This window comes from Betta splendens, chromosome 24 (assembly GCF_900634795.4).
Source record: "Betta splendens chromosome 24, fBetSpl5.4, whole genome shotgun sequence".
Taxonomy (NCBI): domain Eukaryota; kingdom Metazoa; phylum Chordata; class Actinopteri; order Anabantiformes; family Osphronemidae; genus Betta; species Betta splendens.
Genome location: NC_040901.2, coordinates 12,050,166 through 12,063,811, shown reverse-complemented (window position 1 = coordinate 12,063,811; position 13,646 = coordinate 12,050,166). Strand labels below are relative to the sequence as shown.

The following is a 13,646-nucleotide window of genomic DNA, read 5'->3' as shown; positions in this document are numbered from 1 at the left end:
CCTTTTTTGTCCAAATGAAGGAAAAACGTGCTTGGATTCAAACACAAGACCCCTAAAATATAGAAAAGAGCTAATAAAATATTGAAAGCATTTGATAAATCTGGCACACAGGCTCACACAGGAGGTGACAGAGCGGCGAGGCGCTGACGTGGGAGCGGTCTGTTTTTAAATCGTTTGTGATGCCTCTGTGCTGCTGCTCAAACCTGAAAAGGGCACGTGTGACAAAAGTGGCAAGAGCTGATGTGGCCTTAGCTCTATAACCACGGCACATCTACATAAATCAGAAACGTGCAGGGCTGCAGAAGCTCTCCTGAGAATACCAGCACCTTATTATTGTCCTATTTGTAACATGTTATATTGACCCATATAACAGCCTGGATTAATAAGCCAAAGCAGAGCACTGGCAGGCAGTAGTGTTTGTATGTGAGAGAGGTGCAGAGCTTTGTGTGTGAACCGCACACACTCTTGCCTGAGGAGACAGCTTGCAAACAGCATGATTTAGGAGTTAGGCCACTGGCAAACAGAAGTGTTTAGGAGGGAAGGAAAGGGGAAAAACAGGGAGGCTGATGAAAGCAAGGCAGAGGTCTCATCAACTACCGGCTAAGTGGACAGAACAGAGGCCTGTTTTAATCACTGGAGACGAGGTGAAGGGACGCGACGCACATTAACACTGCGGATAATAAATCTGCTTCTAAGAGAAGAAGCATCAGTGACAATTAATTGGACATATATTTGATATTCATATTCTTCTTTATAGGATTCTATTGATTTAATGCCGCATTTTGGTGTTTGTAATAAATGTTTCCAAGCTTGTGTTGGCAATTTAATCATTGTGCTTAGAGCAGAGTAATATTCTGTATTTATGGAAGCGTAGGGGATACAGTACGTGGCCGCCACACAGGAAGGACAAGGATTTGGTACAATCAGTACAAATAAATCAAAGATGAACATTACTACCACCTCCTCAGCTAATTTCTTTGATAATCGATTAGTTAATATGCACCCGTTTAATAACCAGTTAATCACTTCGGTAATTTCCCAGCGCTGGATTTATTACTGAACCAAGAACCAGGATCCACTGCAGGCTTTGATAAAGCACCTCAGTGTAAACAAGAGCACATATTCCACCACACCTCCTGATGATGCTCTGTGCAGGGAGGAGGTTGTAGAGCTTCAGCTTTTAATATTAGAAGTGTTGGGTGTATTTTTGAGACAAATCATCACAGATTTTATCATCACCTCCAACAGTTTATTCATTTCGGTTCACTTAGGCTGCACACACGTTCACACTACAGTCACACACACACACACACACGCGCTTGCACCCTACCACTCCATCAAAACTGCATAGCCACAGGCCTCCCCATTAACACTTGTCTGCTGAAAAAATGAGAAAAGGTGGAGAATGGGAAGAAGTATGGCTTTTCTCTTTTTAATGTTGGACAGAGAGAGAGTGATTGAGAGAACCAACTTCAATTATGTATACCGCAACAACTTCAATTAAGAATGTGAGCAGGAAAATCAATATGGGAACTGATGATGTCCTGGCCCTTCATTCTTCACTGAGGAACTGGTCTGTCTAGAGGCGACACACACACACACACACACACACACACACACACACACACTGTATATAAATACTGATGGAGTATAAATCACTCTACATCCAACAACACATAGCCTTCGATCTCACTCTCTGGGCTTCACCATCTCTGTTTCCCATCCATCCATAATGAGTAATGATCATCATGTGTTTGCAAAACAATCAGCAATGTGTAGGAGACATCTGAGTACTTTTGTTTGGCATTATCAATAGTGTATTTAATAAATGGCCAAGATCACAAGAGTCCTTTTATCAGTTTGTTTGGTGAGATAATAAATTGAAACGACTAAACAGTCTGAAGAATATGTTCTGGAGACTTGGAAGAAAAGTAATATTAAAAATATTAAACAACCTCATTACGTCCCATCTGCTCTTACATGTGTTCGCTGATCAAAATAAACTATAGAAACATGCACTGACCAAGAAAAAATATTATTGTTTTACATGAAGATACGCTTGAATATTCAGACCGTGTTGATGAACATGCTGATGAAATCTGTTTTACAGAACTGAGCGCTGTACGACAACTCACAGGTACAAATACGAATGATGCTGGTTTTTACTAAAGATGTTATAAGTTAGACACCTGGTCACCACTTAACTCTAGCTGTCAATGGACAGATTTCAGTATTTTTACTGGTTTGTGCACAGGACGGGTGGGTGTGGGTGCTCCTGATACTACAGCTACTGCCCACTATCCAGGAAACATCCGGCCGTCCTGAAACCAAGGGAAGGATGCTTACTGTGCGATTGCTTATCAATGTCGTCATCAGCGTCTTAGCTTGAAATTCCATATTGGTGTGTGTTTGGGCACTGAAGTGCATTTTGTGCTGGTTACCTTTGTAGCGTTTAATAATTCAGCAGCAGGAAGAAGTCTCTGATTTCCTGCCTGATGGCGCTCCCAACCTGTGGCTGCCTCTGGAAATGAGGACGTGAGGTTTGATGCGGGGGGGGGGGGCGTGACTTTGACCGGCCTGCTCGTCTTTTCCATCCCCTTTTCTGGAACAGGAGAGCAGAGTTAAGTGGCATGAATTCAGAATCATTGATTTTTTAATGCCTGCACTGAAGCTGACCTCACAAGTTTATTTTCCATCATCGGAGGGTGTGTGTTTGCGGTCATCAGTGGATCTCCATGTACAGGCTGCAGCCTGTCAGGCTGAATAACACTGAAGAAATGTGGTTTCATATGAATGAGGCAGCTGACATGATGAATTATACAGCTGCTGCGGAGCGTCTTAGTGAAGTGTTATTTTTCAGGTTTTCTACTCATCTGAAACGGTCACCCAGACCTGCGTCACATGGGCTGATTCGAACGCTTTACGTATCAGCTGATGTCGGAGCTACTTCCTGTTCACTGGACGCAGGTTACTCCACGTAAATTAGATTGACACGAAATGCCCCGACTGTTTACAGACGCGCATAACATCAGCTGATAATGCCCCGAATAACAGTCCTGCTCTGTGATTTGGAAATGTCAGCCAATCACCTGCTGATGTGCTCAGACAAAAATGCACTGTTCGCTGCTTTCATCTCACTCCTTTGAAGGGACTTTTTGTGCGCGGTGCTGTGGGAGCAAGAGGATGTCGACCCTGAAAGGTCACAGCTGATTGGTTAACAGCAGAAAGCTTTTAGCTGTTTTGTGCAGAAATGTCTGAGCGACGCCACCGTCTCTCGTTCCGCCCACTTCAACGAGACTGGTGCCACTAAATCCTTTTTAAATGTACTCAAGAGCAAATAGACCTGCTGTTGTTCCTCTGTCTGTTTTTCACAGTGCATATGTATTTTTAAACATAAATTACATGCGTAAAATTATTATTTTGAGCCAAACAAGTCTGCAATATCAAGATTTGATAGGAGCCCTGAGACCTTTGTTTCAACTCAGCCAGACAAGGGGAACAATCTGTTTACGTACACACTCACACACACGGCGGTTATAAATATGGAAACACCACCGTGTCTCAAAGATGCTGCAACACAGCTGAGAACAAGCGGATGATTTCGCCTCAAACAGACTCGCAGACGCTCAAAGCCGAGGTGTTTCTGTGCCGCGCTGCCATCCGCCTTGCCGTGTTTTAATGGAACTTGATGGGAGCAGACCTTTATAATGGTGTTTTCCCTTCAAAGTGGCTGGGGCGGAGCAGTGTGACGAGCCTCCCCCGAGACCCCCCGTCACCCCACATTCCACCTGCCCTCCCACAGGCCTCTGGAGCTGCTGCTGCTGCTAAAAAAAAGTTGAGCAACAGAGAGAAAGTTCAGTGTCAACACTCGCACGCAGCGTGGCAGCTTGTTTGCAGTTCAGCCATAAGAATGCGTTCAGATCAGAGCAGCTAAATGCGTCATCGTGTGCTGTGGGTAGAAGCTGCAAACGTCCACTGAGGGACCAGCTCTGCTGTTGGCTGCATTAACGTGTTCCATATGACCTCCGACCTCCCGATGTGTGGACTCCAGATTGGAGACAAAGGCGTAAATGCACGCCATTCTCTGCACTCATTTCCAGTGCATCCAACTGCAGCTCTCGGCCGCCGCCGTGCACGCGCTCCCCGCTGTGCACTTTGATCGTGGACTAAATAGTTTGTTGATGCTTTGATTAGTTTTTAAACGGCCTCCAACTGCCTTTAAAGAGCCATTTGCTGACAGACTCTGCTGTGATGTTGGAGCAGCTTCCACTTTTCCCATCACTCAGTGTCGAGCCTTGACCGGTTTTCTTCATAGTGTTAATAAGATTCCTGTTTAGTTTGTCAGAGCTATTCCAGCAAATGGAACGTCCCTGCCGTGGCCTGATTTATGTTAGAATCTGCCTCCTCACACAGGAACAACTAAGAAATGTATACGTCGGACCGTATTGAGCTGAGGGACCATTTACACTAATGTCCTTTGGATTTTAATTGACACCAACTGTCCTGCTACATCGTTATGGGCACCTCTGATTAGTGGGTCTAATTACTGAGAACAGCACCCAGGTTTAGTCCTGTGTAATGGAAAGATATGAGATGAACTGAAAATATGCATTAAAGATTAGGACACGTTAAGGGTTTTAAACTCCCAATGGTTCTTCATTCACTTCATCAACATCTGCAGCATTGTGTCAGTATGTAATTATCCTTCATAGAACAGGAGTCTAGAGGCCTCATGAAACTACGCTGTTACTCTCTTTTGCCATATATTTAATTAAAGTATGACTTTCTAAAAATAGAAGTAGCACCTGTTCTTTGATCATGTTTCTGCTCGTTAATAGGCAAATACACAGCATTTACACAAGAGCTAATAATAAGAAGTTGATCAGGATGGACCTGAGCTGCTGGAAGCTGCAGTGGAAGCTGCCACCACTGAGTGCTTTCAGCAGCTTTGTGGTGGTTTTGTGTTAGTCGCCTGTCCATCCTGTCCATGGAGGCTCCTCCGTTCTATTACTTTTGTAATATTTCCTCTGGTTTTTAGGTTTTCTTAGGCTATAAAAACGCACTTTTCACCGGTGTAAACCAGACCTTAGGGTCTGCTGTGTAGGGCCTCGTATTGATCTGCTGCTCCTGAAACTATTTAGTATCCCCCACTGAGAGACGCCTTTTACTTTATAGCAAACAACACTCTTTCTTTTGTTTTTCAGCTAAAATGTTGTGAGTGATTCTTTGTGGCACGTATTGATTTTTAATTCCCCCTCACTGCGTATCATCCAGCTCTTCCCTGCTGTTGTCTATCGCTCTCTTTCATGTACGTGAGAAATGGAGAACATGATCAAAATGCACATATGCTCTCACACTCACACATTACAGACTAAATACAAACTAATGTAAAAGCAACTCAAGCGGTTCCAGGGTCTTTATCTGTGATGCATCAGGACATATTAGCATTTCTATATTAAATATAGTCCATCTTGGTGCTCGTTGCATTTAATTCAGTCCACTCATGATTCAATCCCATGAATGATGAAAATAAATCCTCTCTCAGACCACAGAGCAGGTGGCTGTGAAGGGAATCCAGTGTGACGTGAATTGGCCGCTGCCGGCACTGCTCAGACCTTGCAAAAAGCAAAACAGGTTTGTGGGCTGCTCCAGCGACAGACATAAAGCTTCAGGGAAATGAAGAGAAGATGACAACACGCGAGGCAAATCATGTAAGAATTGGACCAAGGTCACAGGAATGAGTGTGAAGTATGAAGGAGCGCAGCTGTCTGCTGATGTGAGATTTAATTGCAGTCAAAATGTTTCTTGCTGCTCTTAAATATCCCTGTAAACTGTCTCTGGCCGCGTGTTTCTCTGAATGACCTTGTCTTCGGCTGACAAACACCTGACATCTTATTTTCCTCTCGTCCTCTTTCACACAAGCACAATGACACACCTACACACACACACACAAAAGGTACAGCGATAGTGAGATGCCAGACACGCTCTCATCATGAGGACTTATCTGGCGCGCGCACAATCCCAAACGGACACACACGCGTGTCAGGACGGGGCCTTCCGTGCACACAGGTGTCTGACTGTGAGGTTGTGGGGACAGTTGATCCCCAGACAGATTAGGCTGCAATCTCAAATCTCCTCAGGCCAGGCCTGAGATCATGTGTGAACACACACACGCACACACGCACACACACAGCTGTAAAATTACAGACTTCAGACAGACAGTTGTGTGGAATCAAACTTTTAGAGACTTTGGAGAAGTTGGCCGACAAACTCATTCCAGAAATTCAGTGTAGTGGACGATGTTCATTTTCAGTGACGTGCACTGAAGAATTGTTGTTTAAATCAATTTCTTTCTTTCGTTGTCTTTGAATGACTGCATTTTTTCTTCCGTCTCCTCAGTGTTTCTTCTTTATTTGTTTCTGTAGGTTTGACTACCAGGAGCTGCTCCATAACTCTACGTTCTGCCTGGTTCCGCGGGGCCGACGGCTCGGGTCCTTCCGGTTCCTGGAGGCCTTGCAGGTACGTGTCATTCCTGTGGAGACGATTAAACACTGACAGCAAAACACCCACTATGTATCATTTAACATGTTTAAGACCCTCATTAAATCCTTTATTGAATAAACAATACAAAGAACATGCTGTTGCAGTGTAGAGATAACCCTGTATTGAGTATTAAGCTCATGGTCACTGGTGAACACTTATCAGACAAGCAGTGGAGCTGTGCACTAACAGCTCCTTGGCTTCGTCTTACCAACAGCTGATGTAATTTCTATTGACAATCTGTCATCTCTCTTCCACAGAAGAGGCCTGTTTGTGTAGATACACACAGAGAAGAGAAACATTATAAATGTGCTCACACCTCAGACGTGCTCAGCTTTCATTAGCACCTTGTTTTATGTGTCTGTCTGTTTAGGTAGAGATAGATGAGAGAGAGAGACTTTATTAATCCCACAGACAAACTGCTGGTGAAGTAGCCATTGCACGAACAGTGAAACTAAGTTTGCTCACACCTCCTCCTTCAGGGATTGTTCTTTATTTTTAATATTTTCCACATTAACACTGATCATGAAAACCCCTGTGAAGGACGTGTAAACAGCTTTGTCAGCGTGGTTCTCGCACCTGAAATGGTTTTAGAAGGTTTTTTTCTTTTACCTGTTTGCTGCTTCCGCTGTGCTTTCCGCTCCAAACCAGCTCAGTCCAGTTCAGATCAAGGGATTGTGGAGGACAGGTCATCCAATGCGCCCCTTCCCCATATATGAAACCCGCTTGGTGTTTGACCAGCAGGCTTAGGGAGGATGCATCCTCCTGATGCTGCACAAATAATAAACCAACAGATTGCTTCATTCCTTTTCTCTGCGTTTTACTGGGACAGTGTAAACGTGCCACAGTACAAATGATGACATAGGAAAGATGATTGGGAGGGAAAATGTGCAGTACTTGTGATTTTACCTTTTAGGTGCCCCTTTAGATTTTAGATTGGAAGCTACTGCAGTCCCCTCTGCACAGGTATGCGAGCAAGGAGAACAAAGAGGTGTGTAATAAGATGACAACAAGGAAAAGAAAAGTCATCTTCCAAAGCCCAACTAATCAAAGCTGGGAGATTTTGCGCAGACAGGTCACTGATCATACGCTCAGCATTTTGTGAATCTCCTTTAATCTCTCATCGAACTTGAACTTTAAATGAAAATACCAGACGTATTGAATTTTTTTATGCCCTCAGTCTCTGTCTCTGCTTTGCAGCTTCAGACTACATGTAAACATCAAAGCATGTTGTGAAGGGAAGCCTTTTGGCTCCGAACCTCCTCCAGAATCACATACATGGACATAATAAACCTTTGAATTAGCACTTGGTATTATTCACTGTTTATTTATGGCTTCGTCAACAACCGTGGATAACAAACGATTGATGAAGTTATTTGAAGAACATGTGGTGATTGAAATACATTTTATCTTTAACACTTTCTCATTTGGAAATGAGAAAATATATTTAACATTCAGTTTATCATTAATCATATGTGGACATATTCAGAAATATGCACTTTACGCATTGTTTACATTGTGTATGTTGGTAAATAACTACCTTTTAAATAAATCAATAGTTTCTTAGAATATTTCAGTAATACGAACATAGTCTCTCTGTATCTAGTTTGTGGTTAAATGAATGCTTGGTAACACACTTCAGTGCAAGTTAGAAACTCCCCTCACTTCATGTTTTTCTATAATGTTACCTGAGAATTTATTAAAACCACACCACAAACTTTAAATAAGATAAGTTAATTGTCAAGTGAATGGAAGTTGCAGGCACAGTTAATCAGCTGCCGTCCGTTTACCCCAAGTGATGAAGCCGCAACAGAAAATGAGTTCACAGCAAAACGGGAGCTCCTGTGGGAGATGAAAACGGCTCCTGATGAATTAAGTCACGTTAATGAATCCTAAATATTGAACGCATATGGAGAAATAAATAACTAGACGTTTTGTCCTTAATCTTTCTGGCACGTCCATTTGTTTCTGTAAACCCGCCAAGCTGGAACTTGTTAAGAGTCTAATACCTCTTAGGATAAGTCCCTCAGTGAAGAAGCCGAAGTGAAAACACAGGCTGGTCCATCACCGCTTTTTGCTCCAAACTGTTGGATAGATGACACTGGTTCCTGGGATTCTGCTCCTCTTTTCAACAAGATTTCTGCACTTTTACCTGTAGACTTTCAGAATGCAAACACTGAAATGTTTCAATATAATGATGTCTGATCATTTTAGTTTAGTATTTCATGTGATTTATCAGTATCTGATTCATTCATTCATCACGTTGTGATCATTTATCTTTTCTTTTCTCACAGGCAGCTTGCATCCCTGTAATTTTGAGTAACGGCTGGGAGCTCCCCTTCTCTGAAGTGATCGACTGGAGGAAAGCTGCAATTGTTGGAGATGAGAGACTGCTGTTACAGGTACTAGAAATCAAAAGGAGGGATGAAACAATGCTCTGACAATACAGTAAAGTGAGGTGGGTTGTACAGTATCTCAGTGTGGAGCAGGTGGAAGGATGGAAACTCCATCTCAATGAACCTTTAGCTGCTTTCAGGCAAACCTTCCTCACACTGTACAGCATAAAGTCTCCAACCATGAAATGTGCCCTTTCAGCAGGCACTAATTCAGGTTCTAGGTGGTGAAATGTCAACAACTTCCCAGTAATAATTATCATCTCCCTGAATCCCCCGGGGCAATCACGAAAGTCCAGATGAGTTTGACTCAAACCCATAGCTAAACCACATAGAGCAGGAACAATGAGGGCCTGAGAGCAGATGTGTGTTTCTAGTGTGTATGAGGCTGGTTATAGTCTGCTTTAGCTTTATTCATTTATACTTTATCATCATTAATGTTTTGGCACCATTTTAGAAAATTTCCCTGTATTATTATTTTGGCGTATTATTATTTTTTTTACCAGCAGAAGGATAATAGACTGGAAACCACAGACACTGTCACTGGAACCACAAATAGCAGCATGCGAACCTGAGCAGCACAAGACGGGAAGTAAATTATCTTTCTTTTTCGCCAGCTGCTGTCAGACGTGGGACTTGTCAACACATAACTTAGGTGTAGATATTCACTTGAGCTGAGAGAAGGGGGCAGGTATAATTTTAGTGATGCCTTTTTAATAAATTGAATTTTATTTTGACAGCTGTGATATTCAGTCACTCAGCAGCGCCAGGAACTATTTTTATAGGAGACGGATTATTTAACAGTTGAATCTCCTTCTGTTCCTTTTAATTAGTGCAGCAGGCAGAAGCTGTGATATTTACATTCTGTAATTACTCGCTATATTACTGCGTGCAACCTTCACGACCTGTCTCACCACCTGGACAACAACACAGATGTGAGTCTGTGTGTGCGTGACAGTAGACTGTGGTCGTGTGCCTTTTAATAATGCTCACGCTCCTCTAACAGGCCTCTTTCAACACCCACCGATGACGATAATTACATTTTTAGAGTGATAGAGAAAAGCTACCATTAAGAGAAGCACAATCTTAGCACATTTTGTTTCTGAACGTTTGAGACCCGTTGTTAGAGGTTTGTGGCGTGGTTTGTTCATTTCAACAAAACAAGCGTCCACATAAAAGCACGCTAATTGTTACTCAATCAGTCGATGTGTCGACAGGTCAACAAAACAGTCTTAATGCAGAAATCTAATTAATTTATATATATTTTATTATTTATTTATATATTTATTAAAAATAAAAGCTCCAAGGCTTTTAAGATAAACCTGACATTTGTGGTGAGAGAAGAGCTTTCATCAGTCAACACATAACTTGCGTGTAGACATTCATGGACTCGGACTTGAAAGTTTGAGTCAGATTTCATAAAGTGACCAGATGTGTGGTGTGAGTCGATGCCAAACAAGGAGCTTTTCATTTAGTGCAGATCTTAGGAGCCCTCGCTCTTCAGAGCGGCTCTCGCCTTCAGAGCCTTCACCCACAGTCTGACCCCTGGCAGCACATGCTGTGATTTCTTGGATCGGATTAGATTTTTGAACGCATCCCAAAGAGCTGGAGAGCGGGAGTTCTGGAGGCCAAGGCAGCGTTTGCAGCCAGACCACCGCTCAGAGCATCTGACCGTTTCCTCCTGCTGTACCTCGCGTCCTGGCACCGGCCTCTTACGCACTACTTGTCAAGTGCGTTTTCAAGCATAATAGAGCTTTTATAGACTTTGAGGACACCTTGAAGTCCTTATTTGTCTCCTGCAGCATTCAAACAGCTGGCACAGAGACGGCAATGAAATCAGCTTCCAGAGAGAAAGCGTCGACTAAACACCTTAAATAGTCATGAAAGGCATCAAACGAGGCAGAAGCTGTTTGTTTGGTCTCGGTGACAGTGTCTGTACAGTGTAATAAACGCAGCGCGTCTCCTGCATGAACGGGTCTGAATGCTTCCACTCTTATCTTCCTTTTCACCACACATCCCCATTCTTCATCACATCGGCGCTCGAACACCTGCTGGGAGAGTTGAATCTCATTACTTTCAATTACATCACCGAGGGCCGCAGTACCTGACTGTTTAAAGTGGAGAGTTTCTGTCCCCCCCGTGGAGACGAGACATGCACGACACGTACACGCACGACGTCCCTGCAGAGGAACATAAACACTATTAGAGTCAATGGAGGGGAAGCGAATTGAGCAGATTTGATTGGTGTTGTTTATGTTCCACCTCAGAGGGCTGAACAATTAAAGCTCGCTCTGCTGTGAGCGGATCCTGTGACGTCAGCAGCAGCAGCAGCACAAGCACGGATGAATGTCCTCCGGTTTAAAAAATAAAGTTATCGTGGGACAATGCTGCTCAGCAGGAGGGAATCCAGGTTTGGGTCTGGGGTTGAAAGGCTCTGACCAAACTCATACTGGGGTCATTATCAGGACGTTTAGACAGTTTGACCAAGTTGTGACTTCGACTTGAAGCTTTGACCTGAAGCTTCCACCTCCCCTGAGGCCCAAAGGGTCCGAACCACTCGTTTTCCCCCCAGCTGCGTGTCAGCTCACGTCTGACCTCATCAGGGAGCTGGTTTGTTTTTCTGCAGCGTCTTCCTGGGATCTTAGATGTTTAGCTCCCAGGTCAGATCGCCAGGATCCTGGTTTCCCTTAATTTCATCCCTTCATTGCCTTTCTCCCCGCGTGTTGCTCCTGCTAGCCACAAGCCAGCTGCTCATGCCTTCCATGATGATGTGAGCTGGGGCCTTAGTTTGCCCCTGGTGATTCAGGAGCAGGGTATTCACGGGCCCCTAGCAGGTGGAGAGTGTTTGAAGTGGATTGGCAGCCGTGAGCAGATGAACAGGCCAACACATCCCCTACCAAAAAGACAGCGTTAAAAGAGGAGGTGTGTCCAAATGTGACGGCCAACGATAAGTAAAGTGAAGGATTAATAGTCTAGTTACACACAATACATTACGACCTCACAGGACTGTGCTGTTGAAATAACGATGAACAGTAATTTTATGACCCTACATTAAACTCCTTTTATCAAGGACTAAACTGTCTCTGCTTCAGTTTCTCAAATCAGAGAAGCGGCTGCTTTTCTCATTTCATTCTAGTCGGACCTTGTTTTTTAAAGCAAACAATCCCACTGTTGTCAGATTTAGCACTTTCTATCTGTGGATGGAGCTCAGTTGATAGACAAAGATGTGGACACTTTCCTTTAATCTGCTGTACATGTCCACAGCATTACGCATGCTTCCTCCACCTGTCTCCTCACTTCACTTTTTTTTCAAACACCAATTCTCATCCTCTCACTCGGCATTGTTTCAAATCTAACTTAATCTATGTGGCTGTCATTTTTGTCCTCTTGCTTTTCTTCCTCTCCTCTTCCTCCAGGTTCCCTCCATTACCCGGTCCGTGGGCCGTGACAGGATCCTGGCTCTCCGCCAGCAGACTCAGTTCCTCTGGGATGCCTACTTTTCTTCTGTAGCCAAGATCGTCTTAACTACTCTGGAGGTTTGTCTGCGAAATTGGTCTTAATGGGAGTTTTGGATTCGCTTTCGTCATGAGAGCTTAATTTAATCAGCCGAGCAGCTTTGTCTTGCTCCCGACTGCACAGTGCCGCAGGCGATGCATCACCAATCAAAGCTCGACTTATACAAAAGAATTTCTTCATTTTGTCAATCTGTTCGCTTCATATTCATTATTTCCTTTCAGAAAAATCTATTTGACAGGTAGCTGCTTATGCAGATGCCTGGTGTAGCTGTTTGAAAATATTATACTGAATGCAGTGAAATATCAGGAGGAAAGTAATGGCTGGACAGAAGTTGTTGTATTTTAAGGATATATTTAAAGTTGACACAAAGATTTTAATGCCTGAAATCTGCTCAGTGTGTTGGTGAGGTGCTGTGTGAAGGACGCCTGTTCAGTGTGGCCCTGGGGTGAGAGAGGCTGCAGTACATGTGTGGGTGTACATGCCTGCTCTCCAGACTAGAAAGCTACAGGCCAGCTCATTAAATAACCCAGCTAGCTGCAGAGTAGAAGATGAACTTGTCTCATTGGCGAATCGGAGCCTTCCGCGTCTCATTTTATTCTCTGTTGTTGTTGTTTTACTTCCTCGCAGCCTTGATTCAGTCCTCGGGGACTATTTGCTCGCTGCAGCATCTCTGAGTACAGACACAGAAGATAATAATCCTTTTTATCACCCTCATCAGCAGCAGCATCATAGTCGTCATTACAAAAGCATCATCTCCGCGATCTGTCTGATGGCATGCGTTATTGTTTGCCTCGCCGTCGCTTTCTATCAGCGTCACAATCATCATCAGCTTCACACCACGACTTAAGATCTGTTTGTTGGATTAGATTCCCAGAGGCGCCACGGCACACTGAACATCAGAAACTCTTCAAACAATGCGACTGAATCATGCCCTAGAACCGCTCATGAAGGCAGCAGGTGGTGCAGAGATGTTTTATCTGAGGTTACTACAGTACGTAAACTGTTGAATGAGTCACAGTTAATGTAACTGGACATTAATATAATGTTACAGTCACAGCTGACTTGTGTGACAGCTGGTTTCTTCTCCAAATACAAGTTTATTATAATGTAAACCGTGTTAAACAAAGGACACCTTAAATAAATAGAATGGTTGCTATGGGCAACATCTAAAGGCTCGTTTTCAGTGTGTCTGTACAT

The 13,646-nt window shown here is 43.6% G+C and overlaps 1 protein-coding gene across 3 annotated transcripts in view; it reads left to right on the top strand.

The window, feature by feature from the left end:
- The window catches only part of LOC114849466 (exostosin-1), a 79,209-nt gene that overhangs the window by 50,984 nt on the left and 14,579 nt on the right, over positions 1–13,646 (top strand). For 2 of the 3 annotated variants that reach the window (XM_029140946.3, XM_029140947.3), the window contains 3 exons: positions 6,426–6,519; positions 8,835–8,942; positions 12,350–12,469. In XM_029140946.3, the coding sequence (XP_028996779.1) occupies positions 6,426–6,519; positions 8,835–8,942; positions 12,350–12,469 (322 nt within the window). The remainder of the gene's footprint in view (positions 1–6,425; positions 6,520–8,834; positions 8,943–12,349; positions 12,470–13,646) is intronic. The other variant, XM_055506070.1, reaches the window with a different exon arrangement.